Source organism: Hesperophylax consimilis, chromosome 22 (genome assembly GCF_061612785.1).
Source record: "Hesperophylax consimilis isolate HC1 chromosome 22, BYU_Hcon_1.0, whole genome shotgun sequence".
Taxonomy (NCBI): domain Eukaryota; kingdom Metazoa; phylum Arthropoda; class Insecta; order Trichoptera; family Limnephilidae; genus Hesperophylax; species Hesperophylax consimilis.
In genome coordinates, this window is record NC_142857.1 from 5,764,409 (window position 1) to 5,791,311 (window position 26,903).

Genomic DNA, 26,903 nt, shown 5'->3' on the forward strand with positions numbered 1-26,903 from the left:
ATTAAATTCATATTAATTTAAATTTATATAATGCTTTACCTTCAAATAATTCCTTTATATTGTTATTACTGTGTATTTGTTTTTATTTCTTCATTAATTCTAGTTAATAACTAATAATTTATAAACATATTAGTAATTTGTTGGTTTGTTAGTCAACTATAAAAATATTTAATTTTAGGCGTAATATGTTATATCTTCATTTATTTAAGAAAAGTAATTAATTTATCGCTTGCTTTATTTTAAAGAATATTTTCCATAAGATTTCAATAGATAGTTTAATATTCTTGAATAGTTTCAATTATAGGTCGCGCAATTAGGGTTAACCCAAACAGTAAAAACTTACCGTCTTACTAATTAGATTCTTACACGCCAGTTCAATGTTGGTGTGGTAAAGCCGGCCTTGAGCCTGGTTTAAAATCGTTTTAACCAAACTAACACCAATAAGTCAAGTTTTTTACTGTTCTGAACTTACGCGCCACGTAAAATTTACACCGCGTTTATAAGTAAGGGGGTTAGTATTGTGCGTATTGGTGCATATATTTACACTACCCAAAGTGATGAATTTGCATCACTGAAAATGGCCTTTTGTCTTGCTTAGTCCTACATATTGTTTTTAGAGAGAAAGGGACAACAAATGCATAATATTGAAAAAGTTTTACAGTGTTTTTTATTTGCTTAAAAATTTACTTTGATACCAGTGGAATTTTGCAAACACGCTGTACGCAAGCAATGAATCTATCTGAGTACTGTATTAGTGTTAACTCTGGCTGCGATACCTATAATCAATTAATCTTTTAAAATTAAATAACATTACAAAAGCAGCTTCATAGCTGCTGTAACAGACTTTCGTAGAGAAATAAATTGACTTATACGTAACCATTTTAACCTGTAGATCGATGAGGAAATGTGCACGTTCTTGTCTTTGTAAATAAATATGTTAAGAATTATAACACGAACCAAAGTTAGACGTAGTCTGTGTTGTATATTAGTTGAAAATCTTCTATGTAAATAATCATTTTTATTATATAGGACAACTGTCGATAATATGAGGGGCTCGGTGGCATAACGGACTATCTATCTCTCCATTGTCCATCCCTGTACTATTTCATTCTCAACCTTCCTCCTTCCCATCTCCTTCCCTTCCCTAGCTCTCCATTTAGCATCACAACATACCTCAATTGGAGAAGCCATATATCCACTGGCTGTGAGTTTGGATTCTTGTGAATATAATAATATTTAATCTTTCATTGCAATATCCTTGTATTGAAATTTTTTAATTTTCTTATTTTAAATGGATATTTCAAAGATCCTTAGCTCGTGATGGAAATGACACAGTGAATTTAAAATGTACAAATTTAATTTATTTTTATGTGAGTACCGCACAAGAATCCCAAACGTCTGGAGCAAGTGAGATTATGGCATCCCCCAATTGGGGTACGTTGTGAGGCTGAAGGTAGTGGGGAGGAAAAGGAGATGTGGAGGAGGAAGGTGGAGAAGTATCTAACTATTCAGATCTGATCACCAAATACGGCTAAAGCCATTTCAAGCAACATTTCAATTCTGAGTACTGGTTTTGCACCAGGGCGATACTGAAAGTATCTACCACTATGGAGTGTGCCGCAAATATACTATATATTATTTAAAATTAAAATTAATAAATTTTCAAATAAATTGCCGGGATTTGAACCCGCGATCTCCGAATTTGTAGCCAAAGATCATAACAACTCACCGCTGTAAAAATGATGCCAAAACTCACAATTTGAGAATTTTTGCTGATATACCTTTTCTTACTCTTTACTTACTGGAACAATTAATTCCAATGACAGTCCATTATTACACTGTAACCCCCAAATGCCACTTGTAGCCTGTTATAAAATATCTAATAAATTCGAATGTGAGGTATGTATATCCAAATACCCTATAATATTAATAATACCTCCAACTTCCGACACATCCCATACATTCTGATGGCAACATGGAGTGGAGATTTGGTAGTAGGAGATTTTCAAACATTGTTGGGTTATTCGTAACCTGGGAATGTTTGTCTTTCTTTAAAAAAAAAAAAAAAAAAATGCTACACTAGCGCCTCCTAGCGGCGTGAGTTGTGCGCTTTGGTTTTCTTTCATACATTTTATTGGATTTTATGTAAAATATATTTTACATTACTCTGTCTTTGGTAGTTTATTATTTGTAGATTTGATTGAATTTCTTATTTGTAGATTTAACTTTTAATGTAATCAAGAACTTTTTATTTGCTAGGATTTAACAAACTCCTATTATACTTCACCAACTAACCTGTCAACGTTTTTGCATCCTGAAAAACGACGGAGTAATTGCACACACAGAACCTACTTTGTAAGACATTTATATATTATATTAAAACACAAATAACTTTGTTTACATCACTTTAATATATATATATATATATCCTCTACATGTTTCATGAACAATGTTCACCTCATCAGGAGCAAGTACCTATATACTGATGAGGTGAACATTGTTCATGAAACATGTAGAGGATATATATATATATACAGGGTGTATCGGCACGTACCCGAAAAACTTTAACCAGCTATTCCTTAGCACATTTGAAGTAAAAAATGTTATGGGCACTTTGCTGTACGGTAACATTTTTTTTCAATTAAAAACAAAAAATAAATAAAAAATCTACACTCCGTCACTGTCATTGGAATTCTTTCTCGTGTTAAACAGCTGTTATTAGCAAGTGTGTCAAAAAGTATCCTCGCTCTTTCGTACACACTAAATAATAATAGTCAAAAATGAGACGAATGGTGCCGTGCCATTTCGTTGTGATTGTAAAAGCGCGCCAAAGTAGGTACGTACGTACATTATTCAACGAAACTCGAACAAAATATTGCCAGACGGGTTTTCAAACTTTGACAAAGGATAAAACATTGGTGACATGTGGTGAAAATATGAATAGTAAATTTTTTATTAAAAAAAAATGTTATCGGACAGCAAAGTGCCCATAACATTTTTTACTCCAAATGTGCTAAGGAATAGCTGGTTAAAGTTTGTCGGGTACGTGCCGATACACCCTGTATATTAAAGTGATGTAAACAAAGTTATTTGTGTTTTAATATAATAAATAATGACATCACAAAGTGAAAAGCTTTCAGAAGAAATTTTCTTGGAAAAATCATTTATATATATTTTTTTAAATCAATATTGATAAAAATAGAAATTACAAAGCGCAAAACACGGACACCAAGTACTAAATAAATTAAATTTACCGCCATTGAAAGGAATGTCAATGTCAATATGCTACACTAGTGACTAGAGGCCAGAGATTTTACTTTATTTAATTTACGTATTATTAATATTGTAGGGTATTTGGTATATCTCACGCCAATTCTTCAATATTCATCAGATGGTACAACCAAGAGCAAGTGAAACTTTGTTTGGGGAATGTTGTCAACTAGAAGTGCTGAATTTTGGTCTCAATGGGATGATGCTGAGAGTGTTTTCCACTCTGGAACGAAGTGATTAATTTATTTGATGGGCAACCACTATAAACTAATAGTTTTTTTTGAATAATGAGGAATTGGTGTATGTATGTGTAATATAATAAGTTTTCTTGTCTGTCCTAAAATTGAGATTATATTGCTGTATCGGTTGAACTGATCTGGCTGTAAAACACCCTGTGTTTATGTAGAGTACATTTTATTAACTAAACATTCCCGTCAAGCAATCACAGTAAAAACATTGTTTAATCATATATATATTAACAAAAAAATTGATATAATAATATTTAAATATGTAAATTAACAAAAGTTTTAATTTTTCATAATAGTATCTTTCACTAGATGTCTGAGCATTCTAAAAAACTAACCATCATGCCGTTTCCCCGCTAGGGTAGGCAGAGAGGACGGACCCCAAACAACTCGGTCTTGAGCACTCTTCTTGCCTCATTCACATTTATACATCGTCTCATACATACTCTTCTATTATTCTGACTCTTGACATGGCCCGACTCCATGTCTTCCTCTGGCGTCCCTGACTTCTGCTACCATTCGCATCATATATTCTCCTTACACTTTCTTCGCTCATTCACTCCACATGCCCAAACCATCTAAGCGTCCCTTTCTTAATCTTACTCATTACGCTTACATCAGCCTTGCGCAAAAAACTGGACAGTGTCATTTTTACATCTGTACAAAATTATCTATGCAATCTTTCTCTTTTCCATCTCCATTCCAAACACACTCCCTTCAGTCTCACAACGCACACAATGGGTGATGACATAGTTCCCCGCGTCTCGGGCACTTGGGACCCTTGTGAGTTGTTCACAAAAAAAAACTTGCAATGTTTACCATGTTTGGTGACTTAGCAGGGGTGATTGTGATTTGTGTGGGTCTTGGGGGTGGATGTATTTGCCCACCAACTGCACCGCAGTGGGAGGGATGGATTTAAATGCCCGTCATTCCTGGACACACTAACCCCCAGATTCTTACTCGCTCCTCGTACCTTTTTCCTCCCAAAACTTCCTCTTCTTTCTTTACTTAAAAATACCCCCACAGAGCGTCCCCAAAGATGACATAAGATGTGGATAATGTGGAGATGATGAAAAATAAAACAAAAAATTGCTTCTTCACTTGTTAGTTTCTCTTCTGGCCTTTGGCACAGATAAAATTGTAAATCTGTATTTTTTTTCTTTCTTTTCTTATTGTAACAAGAATCATTCCATCATTATTATATGTAAAAAATGTATTAAGAAATCACAATAAATAAATTAGAATCTAAATATCCTTTAGGTATAAAGCCATTATTCGCTTGCATTAACCCTTAGGTGCCGGACCCCTGCATTAGCAGTGTTAAAGAATCGTGCCCACGCACGGTACGAAACACTGCAATTGCAGTGTCAACCTTGCGCATTGATTTTGCCATGGAATATCGCCTCTATTAGTTAAAGACAAAAATAAAAATGTCACTTTATCCACTTATGATATCGTCTTCAAGTGTTGGCATTAACAAAGATATCTTTTTATTTATTGTAGTTTCTTGTCACCCCTATGAGTTAACATTAAAATCGATATATAAAACTTAACCACTTGAAATAATCACTAATTCAAAGTGTGTATTTTCTAGATTATGAATGCAATAAATCTCAAAATAATGATTTTATAATTATGTAAGTAATCTGTCAAACCAGTATTTTAGAATTATAACCCTTAGATATTAAGCTTATGTTTCAACACTTTTAACCTTTTCACAGCTAACCGCTACACATATTAGGTAGCGTGAATGATCTGTACGTCCATTTATTTATGTATAAAATGATTAACTTTCCAAAATGGCGTTGTGTCAATACTTTCCTATAATATAATAAATGCCTACACACTGGCAGTCAAGATGGCAGCTGATCTTATTTAAATATAATTTTTTTACATGTTGAATATTTAATTAAAAATATTCGCATTCAGTTATTGAACCCAGGACCTCAGTTTTGCTCTACCTCTGAACTAGGTTGACCACATCAATTTTGTACATATTTTACTTCGATTAAGAACTACCAACATTATGTTATCATTTGACTCTCCGGTGTCCCTGCATACAGCGTTTGTTAGTATGTATACATATAAAGAAGAACATTGGAGGGGTCCCACGACGGTATAAGGAAACTGTTATAAACTGTATAAGGTCCCAATGACGGTATAAGGAAACTGTTATTTAATTGTATAAGGTCCCAACGACGGTATAAGGAAAATGATTGTTTACCTCCTTCGTCGTAGGTACACAAGACATATACAATATGAAAATTCAGAAAAATAATTATAATTTGCAAATGATATAAAGTTATGTCCAAATGTGTTAAATCAAATAAAAAGTCGGTGCACGGTCAGTGTCTAGGCATTTACAATATATATAAGAAGGTTTTGGTTACGTTCAACGGTTATTCGTCAGTAATACCTCGGGAGTGCTGTGAAAGGGTTAACAAGACTTGCTTTATCTCAAATTTGCTGTTTTTGAATTACAAAACTTTTATAAATTAGAAATATCATTAATAAATATTAGTATTGTAACATCTCATATATTTTACCAAATTTAGAATAAGTTCTTTTGTGTCAGTAGATATACATAGATCTTAAAATAACATAGAGAATTTCACAATAATTTTATGCAAAATATACGCAAGGAAGTGAATAATTAATACGTAGTTAATTTTATTAAATTATTATAACGAAATTTTTTCATAGAAAAATGTAAAAACAAGTCGTCATTTCTAAAAAACATTTGTCTCAATAAAATTAGTTCCGTGGATTTATACTTGTAAAAAAATGCACTTAAATTAATTAAAAACGCCTTTTAAATTCTACAAATGAACTTATGAAAACTAATGTTGCAATTTGTAGGTATGTATAAAAATTTTACCAAAGTTTTATTCTTACTAAATAAAAGACAAAGGGCTCCTTCATTTACCAATGTAGTGAAATATATATATATATATATATATATATATAATAGGCTTGTGTTAAATTTACCATGTTAAAAAAATGCTTTTTTTACAATTAAAGAATCAAGTGATGTCTATCTTTTTCAAAAGACATTTTAGATTTCTTATTATTTTGATGTAAAATGAAATTATTTTATTTAATAAAAAGTATTTATAATTAATTTACAACCACTGCAATAACATGTGAGAATCTCTTCCATAGAAACATTACTAAGACGTTAGATCAGGGATTCCCGATCTTACTTTTAAAAACAAAAACTTTTACGTTGCAAATGTTTTAAAACAGCAAAACGAAAAAAAAACAAACAATTAGGTCATTCGATTTTTGTACAATTTGTATAAATACACATTATTAATAAAAACCTTTTATATTTTAGACATTTTTACAGATTGGGAATCTCTGTATTAGATAGTTTTATATCGCTTGATTTTCAGTACAATTTTACAATAATCAACAAAAATAATAACATGTGTTGGCGCTAACATAGAGCTAAATATAATAATTCTTAACCACTCAAGCGATCTATCCGTTAAACTGGCCGACGATCAGTTACTTACATTGTACGGGGCCGGTAAAGTTTTGAGATATTTTTTAAGTGTCGCACGCTATCTATTATATTGATCTACTTTACTAATAAATCCATGTATAAAGTAAACAGAGTTTTTGCTTGAAAAAATCATTCAATTAAAATAAAAAAATGGCAGAAATCGGGCTGTATGTTACTGCTCTAGAGCTAAATGAACAAGACATCATTATTTAGTGAAATTGTTCGTCAATATTTCCCGATATGTTTATTTTAATGCGAGTGGTTAATGAACTAAGTGACTAATGCTTTGGAAACTACATAAATTAATTTTAGGAAAAGCCTTCTAACAATCGGCACAAAATGTATATTAGGTAAAGGTCACGTTAATTTAAAATTGTCGCAAGGTTTCGGTACAAAATTCAGTGTCTAGCAAAGGCAGTGTTTTAATCACTCCATTTTTTGTGGAAGTAAATGTTGAATGCTAACAGTCATATAGTTTGTATAAGAACAAGGAATTAATCCAAATGTTGGCATTATAAATGACCAATGAAATAAGTCAAATCAAATATTAAAAGTCAATGAAGCTGTCTCCTAATATTTTTAGTTTGATGAAAATCTATTATATTTAAAGAGTTAATAACGACTTGAAAAATGACAAAGTTACGAGCTTTGAAAATGAACTTGGGTAAAATGTATGCAATAGTGTCCCGTGAAGTCACACGTAAGTACTATTCATAATTTATGGTAATGTCATCACATGATTTTTGGTTGGCCGCAAATATCATCATTTTGACAGCTTATATCTTCGGTATTTTCAAAAAAAATTGTTCTCTGTACGCTCTAATTAAAATATGATATATTTGTAATGAACATGAAATTTCGTTATAGGAGACAACCCCATTCTGCTGGAAATCCTTTACAATTGAAATGCAAAACTAAAATCGTAAAAATAATGCACTGGAAACTCTCAGCACATTTTGTCTTGTGTATATTGGAATTGAATTACCAAAATAACTTTATTTAATCACCTGTATTTAATTTAATTTCCAGTGTAATTCACTAGATGGCAATTGATACAAAACGTTGACAATTTATAAAAAAATCAATCAAATAATTTATTGTTTTGAGAGTTTCCTGTGTTGCTATAATGTTTTTTAACTAAGTACAGTGCCAATGCGGCATAACTCTGCCAATAATTAAATGTAAAATATTGTCACAGGAAAGAAATATTACCTATTGGCTAAATTTTCGTCTTGTTTATACAGATTTTAATTATTCTTTAGAACAAATGTCGCTAACAGACCAGCGAGCTTTTAATACTCGAATAAATATGGGGGAAGAGTCCAAGATGGCCGCCCCACTGTCATCAATCTATTTGTATTCTATAGTTCTATGAAGATTCTATTACCGCTGGTTTAATTAGCAAAGTCATCTTTTTAAATTGCTTTCCTGTGATAAAATGTACACTGTCACCTGTAGTTCCTGGTTTCACCACCGGCAGAGTTGACTTCTAGTAATTTTTTGTATTTTGTGTTCATTGTTCAAACATAAATCACTTGTTAGAGGTAGAGGATTGCTTTGAGATTAGATTACCTATGTAATGTTAAAATTTGGCTGTTGAAAGAGAAATGCATATGAAACAATGTAATGTTGATGAAATAAAAGGCTTGTATAAAGTTATGGTGAATTTTTTAATGATCTTTAATGTTTTTAATCTATAAAAAGGGCTCTCTCTTGATTGATGAGAGAATCTTTAAAATTCCCACCCACAATCTAAGGAAGAATTGTTTTACAGATTTTGAACAATTCATCAAATTTCAAAGTTAAAGTTCAAGTTCTGTGACAGTTCTGTTATTATTTGACTATGGGACAGTTGTTTCTCAGAACTGAAATAAAAAAGAACTTGAATAGAACTTTCACTTCTTAAAAAATTAACATCTGAAAATTAAATCTGATGAATTGTTCAAATTCTGTGAAACGACCCTTCCTAAGTATGGATTGTTTCTAGAATTTAAAAAATTAATCAAATTTCAAAGTTTATTTTCAAGTTCTGTGAAGAGTCTATTCAAGTTCTGTTATTATTTCATTATTGGCCAGTTGTTTAAAAAAACTGACATAGTAATGGAACTTGAATAAAACCTTCAACAGAACTTGAAAATCAACTCCTGTCCGGTCAGGTGCTCTGTATCCACTGAGCTATGTCGGCTTTAAGCTAATCCGTAACAGAGCAAATGACCGGACATCAGAAGGCATGGGTTCAATTCCCGTTGACGGCATTTATTTTTACTCGGGAGATATTTTCAATTTGTATTAATATTTCGGGCGACTAATTATTGCTTATAATAATTTGTTACTAAATATACTGTTTATTCAAAGTGATGACAAAACTTAGAATAACAATAACAGCAGGACAGGACAAAACAAGAATATTAAAACTAAAACATAATATAAAACAGGAGGCAGTTTGTGCTCAGAAATGAGAATCTTCTGAGCAGACATTTTCAAAGGTACAATAAGGAGGCAACCGAAAGCAAACAATAACCGGAAGTTTTAGAATATGGCTTATTATAAAATATCGACAAGAAGTTGATATTTATGAATGGTAAGATTAGGCAGACATGGCACGATCAAGTGAATCAGATACTCGAGTCGGGCCATGTCAAGAGTCAGAATAATAGAAGAGTATGTATGAGAAGATGTATGAATGTGAATGAGGCAAGGAGTGTGTGCCAAGACCGAGTTGTTTGGCGGTCCGTCCTCTCTGCCTACCCCTGCGAGGAAAAGGCGTGATGGTTAGTTAGTTAGTGTTTTTAAAGCCTGTTTAAATTCAGCCAAATTCTGGTAATTAGTAAGAGCTGAGGGAAGTCTATTCCAGATGAGCGAGCCTGTTACACGAAAAGAGCGATCTTAAGATAACCCAACCTGTCCGTGTATAAAGTTTAGCACTCAAGTCTAGGCATGTGGTTTGACTACTGAATTTGATTAAGTGCTTTTTCAACTAGTAAAAATAACAGATTATAATATTATTAAAGAAGAAGATAATACTAATAAAACTAAATGAAACATGAAACCAAAGATATTAGAAGAACGAGATGTGCTATGAGCAGTTCGTACTGAGTGGAATTGTTTTGCCGAGTGTCGCCGGTTTTGTTCACCAATACTACTGCACACCTTCGCTTGCGCTAAGGTATCCGCACTAATACATAGAACAGATTTCTGTGCGTACACGTCCCGATACCGTTCAAAGTACCCTAATTAGGTAGTACTCCGGCTACGGTCCGGCGGCCAACATAGCATATCTCGTTCTTCTAATATCTTTGCATGAAACAGAACAAGACACAGAAAAATTAAAAGATAACTGTCTCAACTGGGAATCGAACCCAGGATGTGTCTTACCGGGACAATGTCTTTAACCACTCGACCATTGGGACCTAATTATTGTACATCATTGTTGTCAATATCATATTTCAAGTTCAGAATCAACAATATTATCTTGCAACTAATTTTTTTCAATATTTTTTGAATGATTACAAATTTCTAAAGAATTGGTTTGTAACCTAGATATTGTCTCGAATAAACATATCCGATTTTTATTTAAATGGGATACCTATTGATTTTTTCATAAAATGAATATTAATTTTTTTATTGGAATAACTGTTCTTCTTCAGAGGTGGCCGCCAAATTCAACAGTGGGGTGCATTGGAGATTTGTACAGCGTCAGCAGTTGTATACTATCTGCTGTGAGCCCTGTATACAGTTTGTCCGACTTCTGAGAGCCTAATTTGACTCTGGCTTCGACACTGCTTCACTGTTCAGGGTCTAGATCTGAATGGACAGGTAGCTATGAAAACCCCCCAACATTAGGCTTAAAAATTAGTAAGTAAAACAAACTATTATTTTATTTTAGTATTTATTCAATTGAAACAAAATTTCATAAGATTTAAAAAAATCATAATTATTTATAACATAAATAAATATTAAGTATATCTTTGATTCTTATTTACTAAGCCCCAGTATTCTATTAATTAAAAATAATTAAACTTATAAAATACAGAGTGTCCTAAAAAAATTTATACACACTTTAATACCTCATTCTTTTTAACAATTTTTTTCCAGATATATTTTTAGGAAGATTTCGCACCTCCTCCATATCATTTGTATATGCTGTGAGAGCTTACCTTAATAAAAATATGCCGAACACATGGATTGGTCGAAAATGTGCAATTGAATATTTTTTGTGGGGACTAATCAAAGATAAGGTTTATCTGTCAAAACCGGCAACAGTTGATCAATTGAAGGCAGAAATTGATAAGAAATGCAATGGAATTCCCAATGAAATGATTCACCACGTTTGTTATTCCATCGCTTCGCATTATCAGCAATGTGTGGATAAAATTGGGCACCAATTTCAATTTTCAAGTGTTTATACATTTTTTTGGGACACCTGTATGGGGCCGTTCAAGTATTATGTAAGCACTATAGGGGGGCAGGGGGGTCTTTGCTTTGCTTATTTTTGATGACATGGGGGGGTGGTGGGGTCGAGATAGTGATTACGTCAGCACTGCTCAGCAGTAGTTATTTTTTTACACATTGGCAACCCACACATTGTCTATGTTTGAAAACCGAATACATATTCGGGGATTCCCACAAATAATTAATACGTTTAGGTACTCGCTTAGAAGCGAATGGGGGAATTACCGTGCGCTACTCACTTGTCAAAATTTTCTTCCATCAATCTATTGTTTCGTTTCAGTACGATTGACGATTTGACGTGTTGTAAGCAAATCAAAGCAAGTTAATATTTGTGTTACCGTTGATCCTCTTTCGTCAAACTTGAATTGTTCATAAAACAGAATACATTAACAGAAAAATGCATATAGGTACCAATTTTTACGTAAGCATGGGAGGGGGGGGGGGTAAGAGCTTTGCTTACTTTTGGTGACAAGGGGGAGGAGGGGGTAAATAATTGTAATAAATCTGCTTACGTAATACTTGAACGGCCCCTATGTGTCCAAAAATAAGTATCCATAGTACAAAAAAAAAGTAACCTACTAATTCAAAAGCCTTTTCCAGTTGTCCTATCTGCCTTAACCCATCAAAAAATTCAATGATTAATATTAAACAAAAAAAAATATTGGTGCAACAATTAATTAACCCTTGGAATGTCTGTCTCTTGTGACCTAATATTACCCGAGTCTGCCAGGGTAAAATGACAGAGCTGCCCACCGTCAACCGACAATATTTTCGTAATAACAAAATAATGTTTTTGTAAATTGTACCGTCTTTCCAAATAATGTGTTTACATTTCTATTTTATGAAGTTTCCCAGGTTTGCTAATTATATTTAAAGAAATACTTTTTTCTTTTGAATGTTATAAAAAATAATATATATTGAAGAAATATGAAAATATACTTGGGTTTTATTGTGTTTTCTAGCTAAATAAGTGATCTTCACAATAAAAATAAGTCGTAATAAATAAATACAGTACTATGAATTTTGAAAATCCAAATTATGACATTTGATAGATTAGTAACAAAACGACGAGCTAGAATAATATTAAGACACATTATTTCCTTGCTAAGCGAATAACAAATATTTTAGTATGTCAGGAGCATTTTTTAAGGTACAAAATGCAGTAAAATCAGGGCAGGCGCGGTGAGCTACGAGCAGATCCGCTACGGATTTCTTGGCACACTAGAGGTTAAACATAAAAATACATATTTTTCAAAAAATGTAATAAGGAAGATTCTTCATTGAATCTGAACTAAAAAAAAAAATAATGTCGCCAGAAAAAAAAAATACTAGCCTACATTATAAAAATAATATATGTAATGATTTTAATGTATGGCAACACCGTCGCCCCCTACTTCAGTCAGTTTGGCATTAAATCCAATTCCATTCAAAGTGTGAATCAACTTTGAGAGTTTTTCTTGATCGTAGCCCTCTGGGACTAGGACAATAGCAAATCTGAAAAGAAAAAAGGTACCTATTGTAATGATGAGTTAAACTTTAAAGTTAATAAATATGACTAACTAATCATTGCGCTGTTTTCGCAGGAGTAGGTAGAGAGGAAGAACCGCCACACAACTCTGTATATACTGTATAATTTTAAAGATCTGTTCAAATAATTATTGAAGTGAAACTTCTTTAGGCGCGTAATGGATTTTCGGGGACGGAGTAAAACCGAGTCAGGATCGACACGAAAATGCGGGTACCCCCACCACCGCTCACCGTTCACTGTCCCTCTCTCACCATATGCGCTTGTTGAGGTGGGGGAGCCGCTCACGAACGTTCTCTCTCTTCTCTTCTTTCCTCTCTCTCAGACACCAGCGAACTGCGCCACGCCAAGCATCAGCTGCTTGGTTAGTATACTGCGTCGTGAGTGTAATACGAGTGAAATACGTAATTGATTGTGGTTCATACGGTTTGGTACAGAATTTCAGTGTTAAAAATGAGTAGTGACGAGATAGAGGTGATGAACACATCAGTGGCACAAGAGGAAATATCCTATCAAATCCATGCTTCGTCGTTGAATTATTTAACCTCTAATTTTCAAACTAACCTAAGAGAGAAAATAGAGATGATGAAATGAAAATAGAGAGAGAGGAATACTAGAAGTTTCACTTCTGTCTTGCGTAGGCTTGACACACCCACTTTTTTTTGTAAAAAAGGTTTGAAACTATGATCGCAAGATATTGATCACTAATAATGTAACCAATAATTGTCATTAGATGTCTCAGTTGTTACTTTGACTTATCAACAGAGCATTGGCAATAGACAATTGTTCGGCAATAGGCAATAATAGGCAATTTATCTTGCTTGTTTACCAGTACCTACCTTTAGGCATAAGAAACTGAAAGGAAAGGTTGGAAGGGACAGGTTGGAGTGGAGGCATTTACAATAGGCCGCCAGAACTCTTCAAAGGTTGTAGCACCAATGATGTGTGTTTATGTTAATTAAATTGTATGAATACTGACCCCCCTCCACCCGCTCCAGTCAATTTCGTTCTGAGATCAAATTTGGCAGAAGTAGTTCTGATTTTCTCCAATGATGCGTGGGATACGTTCAGCGTTACTAGAAGGTTGTGGTTGATTTCGAATAGTTCCTGAAATAGAAAAAAATAACTTTTCCATTGCATTACAAGTGCGCCCTACTGTCGAATTTGGCAGCCATCTCTGGTCCGGAGCCCCTAAATACCTGAAAAAAACCCTTGACTCTGTGCAAAAACGGGCGGTCCGTTTGATAGATTCCCCAATCTTAACATACGGACTGCAATCTTTAGAGCACAGGCGTCAGGTAGGTATGCTGTCCTTGTTCTATCGGTATTACAATGGAAGATGCTCTGAGGAACTAGCGTCATTGTCACATGAGAACGGGTCGCTTCTACGATTCGTTCTTAAGTTCAACAGCTCGGCTGTGGAACGAACTGCCGGCCTCTGTGTTTCCTCCCTCCTACAACATGGGACTCTTCAAGACCCATGTTCACTCCTTCCTCTCCACTAAAAGACCCTCCACACAGCATCCCCAAAGATGACATAGGCCCTGAGGGAAATTATTTTCTTCAGGGCCTCCTGTGTGGAGTTAATATAAAAAAAAAAATTACAACACAGTCCGTAGGATCCCGCAAGCATTGAAATAATTTAAAAATTAATAAAAATAAGTATGATACATAATTGTGGATATCTGCAATAATTCTCACTACCACTCAGAAATTACTTGTTTCTTTTTAATGATTTTTTTTCAGGCAACGTAGATACACTGACACTTTAAAAATAAGTGTTAAATTAGTTTATTTGTTTATTTCTTGGATAATTTGCATAGCGCCGCTTTTGTGAGACATCACCTCAGGGGCGTTTTACAGTTGATGCAGGTATTACAAAAAATATAATTTTTTTTTTTTTTTAAAAAGAAAGACCAACATTCCCGGGTTACGAATAACCTGACAATATTTGAAAATCTCCTACTACCACCACAGTAAGCGGAAAATGTTGCTTGTGTTGTGATGGAGGACTTAGCCAGCCGAGGAATTGAACACACTATGCCTGGGTGGAATCCAAACGCTGTCAACTCGGCCACCGACCGGTCAATATAACAAAAAGAAAGTGAAGGTAAGTTAAGTAACATGAAGTACAGGAACAGGTGACACGATGATAGAAGATGGAGAATCTGCAGCAAGAATCCTAGGTGGTAAAGAAACTGGACCAGCTGATGCAGCGAAAGAGTCCACCGCGTCCACCAACAGCGCCAGTTGGTTTCTAGTTTATATTTATATTCAATTCAAAGTTGAATTATGAAGTTGTTTATAGATATTTTTAGTGACAGAAAAATGCAAGTAGATTTTATTAATTTCTCAAAGATTAAAACAGTGTTGGGTCATTTATATTGTAAAGCATATCAGTGTCTATCGATATACTTTTTTTGGGATTGTAATAAGCTTATAAAAATAGTCAATTATAAGTAATATCAATGTCGTCCCACTCCAAAAGTTTAAACATGTGCAACAAATATGATATACAATATTCCAACACAAATGTTTTCATAAAAGATTTATTTAGTTTCAACGTTGAAAATTGATCAAAACTCACCCCATCTTACAGAAATTAAAAATACTTACAGCCAACTGTTCATATTGTTCATCCATATCTTTCCCTTCATTCATCTTCTGGAAAACCTGCAACGAAAGAATAATAAATAAAATTTTCAGTGTGTCGTTTCACTATGCCAAAATCAAACCATAGAAGAAAGGTGCACTTATTATTATTCACATTAAAAAACACATAAATTTGTTTTTAACCACTTTCATTTCATTTAAACTCTACCGGTTTCGGAAGGTTTTATTTTACAATTTATAAAAATCAGTACTTAAATTTGGGTAGCTATCGCTAGAGTGGCTAACTGGTCAATAATATAATAAAATGGATGAAGATATTTAACGTACTTTCAAAGCAGACAATGTCACTTTATTTAGAGTCTCCATTACACCATCGACCACTGCAGGGTGTCTTTTCCTCATGTTCACAACCTTCTGGACAAGGTCTTTGGTCTGCCGGCTGACTCGGCTGTCCACCAGCAACACCCTCAGCGTGAAGTTCATGGCGCGAGGAATAGGTTCGGCTCCCTTCTTGAACTCCACCAGCGAGCCGAAGGTGCATGCGGCATTGTCCACTCCTTGAATGTAAGAATACAATAAAATTATAATGAAGTTAATACATTGTAATCAGTTATATTGTGGATAATAATGCTAACATACTAAAGAAATCAATAACCACTTGAGCGATGGCTACCCAAATTTGGGTAGGTGATTTTATGAATTAAAATTAATTTAATAATTTTTTTACTAAACATAAAAAATTGGATTCATTCACTTTAAACAGTAGTAATCAGTTTATATGTTTCCTTATTAACCACTCAGAACATTAGAACGTCAAAAGACGTAAATATGATAATAGCGGTCAAGACATTAGAACGTCTTTTCACGTAAACGCGTGAGATTTTACAAAAATCGATTTATCTCCATCACTAGTATACGGATTGCCATGATTTAAAAAGCAGAGTATCGATAATGAATAACGCTACGCGTCTGTATTCAAGAATATCTATGGAACGTAGAGGTGCATTATCTAAGCCGATTGGATCTGTCATCTTGTTCGTTCATAATTTATTGCGTTTCTAAATAATTTACTAAAAATATTTTAGTTTGGACGGTTAATATTTTGAGGTGACTAATAGTTTTTAATTATATTTCTTCAATATATAAAGGGTTATTTCTTTATGATACTCAGAAAAAAGTACATTTTTCACGGCTTTGAAATAATGGTAAGCGATTTTTACATATTTTTGACGTTTTCATAAAATGTATATTTAGAAACGCAAATATTTACGTATTACAACACAATGCGATAGCGGATTTCATAATCTTTCCAAAACAGTTTTTAGAATGAGGCTACGTTTCCCAAAACTTGAGTTATGAAGCTTTTAGCAAAACTTGTAAATAACACAAAAATTATCACGTTTTGACAGTTCTCAAAGGAACACATAGTAAATAAAAGTCTTTGTCTGAGAGGTTAATATTTGGAGGTATGATATTAATTGAATCGAAAATCAAACATCTGGAAATCTCCATCGCTCGAGCGATACATATGGATTATACATTCAATTTAACAGTGTCACTCACTATGCATTAAATTCTTATATGAAGTATTATGAACTCCATGATTCAATTTAAGATATAAGATATAAAATATCACAAACAAATCGAAAATGCATCTTTGCAGCTGTAACATATCCACTTGAGCACCGTTAATGCGTGATGATAATGAACGATAGCTACCCAAATTTGTGTAGCTTTAGGCTTTCATCAATTTATTGTGAATTTCCCGTAATCAGCTACGTATTATGTTTAGTTACTAGTTTGATTAAGCTTCTATCAAATACCAAAAGATGTCGCTAATGTTCCTCTCATAGAATATTCTAGATGTTTTGTATCTTGCCATTTTAAATAGTTTATTAAAAATTGAACATTATTTACATATTGTTTAAACTTGCACTTTTTAATGTCTGTGACTATAGGTATTTTCAGTAGACCATAGACAACATACACAAAACACAACTCCTCTCCCTGGGAAACATAACCCCGCCAAACGTCAGGCGAGAAATTGCAGCACTGAGGGAATACAAGAAGGCGCTGCAAAAAAGAGCAACACCTTTGCACGAAGATGTTGTCTCCCACCCGGCATGTCGCTTGAAGTCCCGAAAGCCCTTCTGGGCGGAAGGAGAGAGACTCCTCCGATTACCTCTCACCCCAGAAGATAGGTGGAAACTTGAGTGGCAAACGGCCAACGTGGGAAATGTCCATCTCATACAGGACCCCACCGAGAGACAGCCTGGGTTCTCATTGCCTCGCAAAACCTGGTCCGTCATCAATAGGTTGAGATGCTCCCATAGCCGCTGTGCCCACATGATGCACAGATGGGACCTTAAAGAGTCGGCGATTTGTGAATGTGGTGCGGTGCAGACCACGGAAAATGAGGTCAACGAATGCCCGCTCCATTCATTACCCGGCGGGATTGATGAGGTTCACATGGAGACGCCTGAGGCCCTAGACTGGCTCGCAGACTTAGATGTCCCCCTCTGACCCCCCCACCATACGAAAGAAGAAGAAGAATACACAAATAGTAATATTCAATATTGCCCCAAATAAGTACAGAGTAGAATAATTTCGGATACTAACTTACAAGTACTCATAAACGGACCAGAAAACTACTCAATATGGACAGAAATTCACTGAGGGAACTGGTAAGACTACTAACGGGACACTGCCATCTCAGGAGGCACACGCAGTTGTTGAAAACACCAACGAGTGGAAAACACCAACAGATGCAGGAAATGTGAAGAGGATGAAGAGACTCCAATTCACCTATGGTGCCAATGTCCCGCTCTGTTGGGAACAAGGCTCAGATACCTGGGAAGACACATTGTAGAACCAGAAGACATAGCCACATGTCCAATGGCAACCCTGGTGAATTTTATTAAAGGGACCGGATTACTGTTAAAGGAATGAGGTAAAATGGATAATATATGATATAGATGTAACTGCGACAGATAAAAACATGTTTTTTTAAAAACAGCACTATCTGTTGGATGTAAAAGCAATCCGCGCTATTGTTTTTCTATCTAAACATACAGACTGAGCCAACGTGTGGTGGGGTACAGCTCGTGATTAAATATTGGTATATACGATTTTTAATCACCTGATGGATTTCCATGAGCTATTTTCTCGCAGCAAAAAGCCCACTTCGAGATAAGTTTCTTCTCTGTAATGTTGAAGTTATCCAGATCAAATTTTTCATGGTCATTCCCATTCAAAGTTGAAAAGTACATATCAGTCTGCTGCATTCTCAAATAATGCAGCATGCAGGCTGCCAAACTGACGGCAAATGATGCCGAACTTCCTGTACCAGCGCCGATAGTCAAGCCGGAATCCACTGTCAGTTCGACGTTTGTTTTAATATCAAAATTATAGAAAATTCCACAGTAAAGATACAGGACAATCGTCATTCCTTGGAATTGTACGTCAGACATGTTTATTTGATATTTAGACTTGTGTTCTTCGAGAAATTTTTTGATTGTGTTGAGGTATTTGTCATGGTCAATTGTCTCTGGTGCCAACAAGTTGAATTTTTTGTCTTTGGTCAATATCGGAATGAGTAACAATGATTGTTGCAGCGATCTGATGCTGAATGATATCGTGAAACGTAAATTTGTCAGATTCACTAGGATATTTGGTTCACCAGATGTTTTCTTTTCCTACAAAACAAAAATTTTACAAGATAAGTTTGTGTTGCATGTTTTTGCAACTATGTTTGTATTATTACTATCTCATTTTAACTTAAGATTTAGTGAGGTTATCTTTAATTGTATTTTTACTACAGATTCAAAATAATTTTTGCAGCCCAATCTTATTTGTATACGATTATTTTTGACATGGAAAGTTATGCTGTATTCAGACCTGATCTATCTCAAGGTCAATTTGCAGAACGAAAGTTGAAGTCCTTTCAACCTTGGGTTTTTATTCCGTAGAAAAGCCTGTTCTCATTGATAGAAGCTATGAAATAGATCAGATGAAATCCTGGCTTAACCTAACAAATTAAAATAGATATTATCTGTCTAAGTAAGTACTATAGTATTTCCTGTAATTAGGCCAGGTAACATGTTGTCAATTCAAGACAACTGTCACCTTGCTGAGAGGATAATGCCTGTGACAGACCACGCTCTACGCACACTATCTTGTGGCTTGGCCTATTTCATCCCATTGAGAATGTAAGGCGAGCGATTTGCTGAAATAAACCAAGCCATGAGAGTATAGCGCAAGTGTGTCAGCCGCATGAAGCCTTATACACATTACGCTATATAATGCGCGCATAGTTTGGGCGTGACATATACATGTTATATGTTGGGATGACACACTACGTTATAATCTTCCTCAGTAGAGGTGGTCAGATCAATTGGGGGACTGCTGCGGAATATCATTTGTTTGTATGGGATCTGTCACTTTGACAGATGACAGCCGCGCAATTAAGGCACTCCGTAAATTGTTCTCACCACCTCTCCTGCCGTCACATAATTTTCAAATATCGCCTGGCTAGCAGATCACAGTGCATATCGTCGTAACACCAACACATAGAACGCATAATCTTTTGTGTGACAGGTCTGTATGGGATTGTATGACGAGCAATATGGAGTTATATAAAAAGCTTTGAACTTATATCGTAATCTGTCACCCCCTCAATACACAAGTAGATATAATTTTTTTATGACATTACCTGAATTTTGACTGTTGTTCTCAAACCAAGACTAGCTGCAATAGCCGTTTTTCCATAGACAACAGAATGTTCTCCGTGCAATATAATTTTTCCAGGTGCCGACACTTTACACAGCAATAAATCTTTCGCCATTTTGAAAAATACTTTTAATAATTTTTTTAAACTCAAGTTCTCTTTACACTACGATTTAAGAGTTCTTACAACAAACACTCACTGAAAATAAGTTTTAAATTAAATATTAATTATTTAACATGGCTACACTGAACCATTTAGAAAAATCGATCAATTATGGTGTAGCCAGTTACTGAAAAAAAGGTATTAAAAAATAAGTACTAGTGTTATTATAAATAATAATAGCCATAGCCCAAATTAATGCGAAGAAAACATTTTATTTGTGTGAATAATACAATAATATATAGATAAAGTAATTAAATAATAATGTTATGATTGTGGAGATGTTGTGGTGAAGATATTATGTCATTCAAGATGATTTGGATTTTTCCCACTGTTCAACAGTGAACGTCTTTTGGGAGAAGGCATGAATCTCTTTAAGTTCTTGCTCTAAGACTGCGTTCACAAGCCTAAAAACAAAAAAGGGGTCTTAGTGGAAAAGAAAATTTTTAAAGATTAATTATAATTTGGACCAGGGGGATAACTTCGAACGAAAATTGAAACTGTGAATATTGTTGCCTAACTATATCCACCAATGAAAAATTCTGTAAGTCTATGGAATAAACTTTCAGAGTTTTTCATTGGTGTATAGTATAATAAGTAGGCTGCGAATGAGAATTTTACTGTCTATATATTGGCATATCTATGGTTTTTTAGGACTAATTTGTTTCATACAAAAAGCAAGAAGATATCGATCTAGTGAGTGGTTTATTAATGAATTGGACTAATTGAAATAAAGGTGTTGGGCAATATGGAAAAAATTATAACAGATGGTTTCAACTCCAAACAACTATTTTCACCGGGGATGATGAAAAACATACACAAAAGAGGTTTTTAGGTTCTTAGTTTTGGGTATTTTAATAATTTATTCATATTTCCTAACCTTTAAACTTAACCAATGACAAAATGTCAGATTAGTTGAAAATGTCATTATCTATGAAATTTTGAAAAAAAAAACAAATTTGAATGCATCTTTTACCATCTCTACTGACATAAATGGTCGTCTCTCGTAGTAATGAAGCTGAAACCCAGTGTTATTTAAAAAAAAAATCGTTTCAAGGGCAGTGGCGGCTCGTGTCTTTTGGGTATACTACAGTGCTAATATTACAAAAATGGCAATTACAAAAAAATTACAAAATTTTGATGTTGTTGTAGCTGAATATGTCATCTTCCACTAATAATAATTATTACAGTAATAATTTGTACCCTGAAGATGCTTGAGTAAAGCGAAACCGGTAGGTTCTAAAAATTATTAAAAACTCGTGGTTTTAAAACAAAAAGTATTTTATTTTATTAAATATGTCAAACCACAAAGTGAATGCTTTCTACAATAATAATATTTTATTAAATATGTCAAACCACAAAGTCATTGCTTTCTACAATAATAATAATTTTTTAAATATTGTAAAACTAGCCTGTAACTATAATCTGCATAAATTTTATGACTTGTGTGATTGATTTTCCTACATAATGTCTTCTTTTTTATGATTGGTTTTTATTACAAACTCTGCGATGCTGAAAATCAATAGAGGTATCTTTACTGATTTGCAAGAAAACTGTTAAAAACCTCAATTTACGACTCCGAGGCTTCCAACAGGCAAATGAAATTGATTATTTGTTCAGGAAAGAATATGTATAGTAATTTCAAAGTAAGATAAAATTGATCTTACTTTGGGTACAGAGTTAGGCCCACAATATATTACATACAGATTTATATTTTCCCCTCCCCGACCCCACTACCTACTCCGCTGCCCTGATGCTCTCTCCCTCACATTTATATACTTTCTCTTTCTTTATTGTTTACCTAATAATCTTCCTCTGTATTATATTTTAGTTTATATTTGTACTGTCCTGATGAAGGTTGAGTTCAACCGAAACCGGTCGACGTCTATAAATGTAATAAAGTGGTTTAAAACAAAGTTATTCTTTAATTTGTGTTTATATTTTCAGTTATTTCAGCTTTTTAGACTACCACGATACATTTGGATTTTGCAAAGTCGTCGGTGACGTCAGTCTCCTGCAACCAGCTGGTGGTAGTCGTTGCCAATCATGTCGATGAGACTTTAAATAAGGCGATAGTCTAATAAATATGATAGTAGCATCAGACTTTTAACAATGCGTCAGTTTTAGATCGATGCTAGGAACAAAACAGTCAACAAAAAATGACAGCAGTTGTGAGTGAGGTTATGAAAGTAGTTTTGACGTTTCAAGAAATTGTGGCGACGCGGGTCTAGTGACTTCAATAGCGACTTATATGGACTGTCCGCGACAAGTTGTTCGCGACTGTAAATGTACGACATCAGTATCGGATACTTGAATATTCGTGTGAATGTTGAATGTACATTTATGGAACCGCCATTTAAAAAAATGCCATTTCTTGCAATCTCATTGGTCCATTTGAAAAACGTCACTTTTATTTTCAAAATATTGTAGTGTAATAATGCCTACAAAGTGGGTTAATAATGGATGGCACGCATAATAAAAAACAAAATAGCAGAATTTCTGGAATATTAAAAATAGCAGCAGGAATTGAACCTGCAAGCAACCGAGTCAACTTCAAATGCATTTATCAATATTTGACAGTAGGCAGATTGAGGAATAAAGGTTGTGTAAAGTGAGGTTAGGTATTATTAATTTAATTTAACGTACCTGTGCCTGGCCAGCAGCGCCTTCCCCTGGAACTTATCCGACACAATCACTACTGAGAACTTCCCTCCACATCCATCTGATTCATCCGTCACCTCCTGCAAGCAAAACATCAAGGGACATCAGTAGATGTACAAACTTATCCGTGCAGTCGGGGGCATCGCTAATATTGTTGACACATAAAAAAAGTTGGATGTCTGTTAGTTCCTTTTTTGTTCCCCTTTACAGATAAGTAAATCAATCTGTAGAGATCTACAATCTTAGTTGTGCATTTAAGGTCGCCACTGTAGATATTGTGGAAATAGAAAATAATTGGTTAAAAAATTGTTTTCATAGCAATGACATTATAAACTATAGACATGTTGTAGAGATCTCAAAAGTGGCAAGGGAAAGATACGGAAATAATCATACTTTCTTTTATTTCGATATAGATTAAACTGTCATACGTTGCGTGAGGTTGTGTGTTATCTCTAACCAAATTGCTTAGGTTGCCAAAATGCCGCCGTGTGTGATGAGAAAGTGCTTCCATTGCACGGCAAACACTAGTAAAAGCTAAGGAATAACATTTTATTTGTAAATACAAGCAAATTACTTGTATAACGCGACGAAACCGCGAGAGCCCGAATACTTTCTCGCTCACGCCTAATACAACATCCTTATCTACAAACGGAGGTCATCGTAAATCTCTCATTGGATACACAACTCATAAATCATCTAATCAGAGGCCGGCTCCCCGCTACCTACCGAATGATGCACCATGGGCGGCATATAAAAGCAGTTTTACTATTTAATAAAAGTAATTGTTTTTGAACCCGTGTATAAATTAATAATTACTAATAAATCATGTTATAAATTGGCGCCCAACGTGGGGCTAGTATAAATAATAAAATGTTTCTTGAAGATTTTAAGTGTCACTAAGAAAGTCAGATAGTGAACTCATATAGCGTTCCGCAGTCAGCTTAGTGTAGCGAGTAAGCACAGGGACATCTAATTCACACCCGTGATGTAGAATGTACTATTCAACACAACTTTTAAATACAAATACGCTGCCCGGTCCTATATCTATTTCATTTGAATGTGTATCTATGTCGTACCCGAACAATGTTTGAATTAAGAATAAGAATTACTGGAAACAAGTTTGTTTGTTACTTGCCACATTTTGTGAGACAATAACATGTCTAGATATATTGTAATGTCATTGGTTTCTTAGTTGTTACTTTCACTCTTTGTTTGTAATTTGTCAACTGTACTTGGAATCTAAACACATAACCATATAAATTTTTTGTAAAGTTTGCTGATAAGGAGTTAAATTTATTTGACATTTTTGTCCTTAATTTGTAGAACTGCATATAGTTTTTAATAATTTTATGTTTCATGTTACGGATGACTTACAGTCCTAGGTCAAAAATGGCTAGTATAAAATATACAATTTAAAACTATCTATTACTAATCTTAGTATCTTAAATCGAAAAATATTGATTCACAAGACAGAGTAATATCAAACTCTTGAACTCTGGAAACTAGTTTTTCTTGTAATTGACCTGATCAGTGCAATCTAATCATTACTCAGATAACGTTCATTCTGTTCAACAAAGTTCACATATTATTGTATCTTTCAGAGTGGCATCGTTGCAAATTTGCTTGCACTTGCATTGCACTATTCCATTCACACATCAAAATAATAATAAAAAACAAACTAATTAATTTAAATAAACAGTTGTTAAAATGATAGAGATAAATAAGAATAAATATATTTATTTACAGATTGCTTTCATTTAACTTTCTTAATTACAATATTTGTACTTTCATTTGGTATTATGATTTGACAATAGTTGAAATAGATATAGAACATCAAAAAATTTACACACGAAAACGATGAGACTAGCAACGGGAACAAATCTGGATATTGTTTGGGAGGGGACACGAACACCGAGGCTACAGTCAACACAAACATTACAAGCGTCGAAAGGATAAAGAAAACGTTAAATATCTTATAAAATAGACCGTTGTACTGATTTTGGGTACCCTTTAGAATGTTATTAATCTTTGTTACGTTGAAAACGTCCATGAATCTTATATTTTTGTCCATCATCATGAGGACAACGCTGAACACGCTCAGGAAAAGAATGCTCGTTGCGACGTACGCCAATAACAGGCCGTCTTTCAATAACAGAGGCAACATACTAAAGTTAGACACTAACAGGAACCAGAGGCAAGGCACGGGGTCTAGCGGCAGGTGCAACAGGACGGGAATTGCGCACAGAAGAATAGTCTTCTCGTGAACTTGAAAAGAAAACAGAAAGAACGCCAGCGAAGAGTTTATCAACGATAGAATGAACTTTTTCACATTCGGTCGAAAGAACAAGTCTACGGACGAAGGCAACAGAGCTACACCCGTTGCGGCCAAACACACTTTGGCCATCGTCGCATTATCAAATATCTTTTTAAGTTTGATGAATATGTTGATAGAGCACCAAACATTGGCCACCTTGTCTTCAAACACCCCGCGCGCTACCGGGAACAGTCTGAACAGAACCTGCGAGATTGAATCGAATCCCGTCAGAAATGGCAGCCAGATAATGCCGAATGTGACTATCACAGTTAAAGCTATCTTAACCAATAGAGTTAGGCAGTACTTGGCACTCTTGCGCTGCGAGGGTACACACTGTCTTAATAGGTACAGGAAAAAAGGGAGGGAATGATAAAGTTCCATCTGCTTGTAGTTCACGGCCAGAACAAAGAAGATGGAGGCGAGGACAAACTTATTCAGCAGTATGAACATGGTGGCCCACACAAACAGGCCGAGTGATACGCAGTTGTACTGGAAGTGGCCGTAGTCAATCAGGATTATCCCGGGAAACAGAAGCGCTATGAGGGCTGACACTTCCGGTTGGAAGAACACGTTCTTGATCAGCGTGGACATCCCTTGCGCCTTCAGCTCTTTAGTTTTCAGTTTGTAGTTGACGTAGGAGAAGCCCACCATGGCAGGGATGTAGAAGTACATGTCCGAGACGAACACGGTCCATCGCATGAACAGCTTGTGGAAGTTGCTTTCGTAGCCCCGGGACGAGAAGAGCACCACGGACTCGGGGTCCACAATGTCGGCCACGTGCCCCATGGCCAGGCTGTGGTAAGCCGTGAGCGGTGGGTAGTCCAGGCCCCAGTACTGGAGGTCATTCTGGGTGGTGTTCACGTACCACTGCTTGACGGGGATGTGCAAGGTGATCTCTTGCCAGTGCCGCTGGGCCTCGTAGTCCCCGAACAGCGGCGGCTTGCTCTGCCCGGAGTAGGGGTACAGGGACACCACCCACCGTATCAGAATGGCCAACGTTACGCTCAGCCAGAGGAAGCCTCGCGGCAAATTGGTTATATTCATCGATAGATTCGTCTTCATCGTGTTGCGCAACTTTTAGAATAAACCCGTTCGTCACATCACAGATCGAACTGAAAAATGAGATTGTAAATTGTCATCGCAAGCCGTTTATTATTTAAGTACGCGTGCCGGGTTCATTACAATGGGTGATGTGGAGGTTGTCTGATGAATGAAAATAGTACAGCGCTCGATACTTACCACATGAACCGCTTCCAACTCCTTTGCGAGTTTGTTTTTAATGTATTCCTCCGTGTATACCATTATTCTATTCGATTCTCATCGATACAAAAGGGAAATATGTATATTTTTTATCGACCACACACGCCAACGCACACTTTTACATTCGAAACCAACAGAAACGTCAAACAGAAACAAGATGTCAAACATGT

At 34.9% G+C, this 26,903-nt stretch overlaps 2 protein-coding genes across 2 annotated transcripts; both read right to left on the bottom strand.

Moving 5' to 3' along the window:
* Window positions 1–12,012: 12,012 nt before the first annotated feature.
* Mvk (Mevalonate kinase) lies at window positions 12,013–26,852 on the bottom strand. Its single transcript, XM_089645406.1, has 9 exons — window positions 26,713–26,852; window positions 23,145–23,239; window positions 20,815–20,905; window positions 20,325–20,504; window positions 18,753–19,308; window positions 15,941–16,170; window positions 15,617–15,673; window positions 13,980–14,107; window positions 12,013–12,969 (listed from the first exon to the last, which is right to left on the bottom strand). Exons 1-9 carry the CDS (start codon window positions 26,773–26,775, stop codon window positions 12,840–12,842), a joined length of 1,530 nt encoding a protein of 509 aa, XP_089501532.1. The 5' UTR covers window positions 26,776–26,852; the 3' UTR covers window positions 12,013–12,839.
* Window positions 24,881–26,853, bottom strand: gny (ALG6 alpha-1,3-glucosyltransferase garnysstan). Its single transcript, XM_089645604.1, has 2 exons — window positions 26,713–26,853; window positions 24,881–26,585 (listed from the first exon to the last, which is right to left on the bottom strand). Exon 2 carries the CDS (start codon window positions 26,533–26,535, stop codon window positions 24,913–24,915), a length of 1,623 nt encoding a protein of 540 aa, XP_089501730.1. The 5' UTR covers window positions 26,536–26,585; window positions 26,713–26,853; the 3' UTR covers window positions 24,881–24,912.
* Window positions 26,854–26,903: the final 50 nt, after the last annotated feature.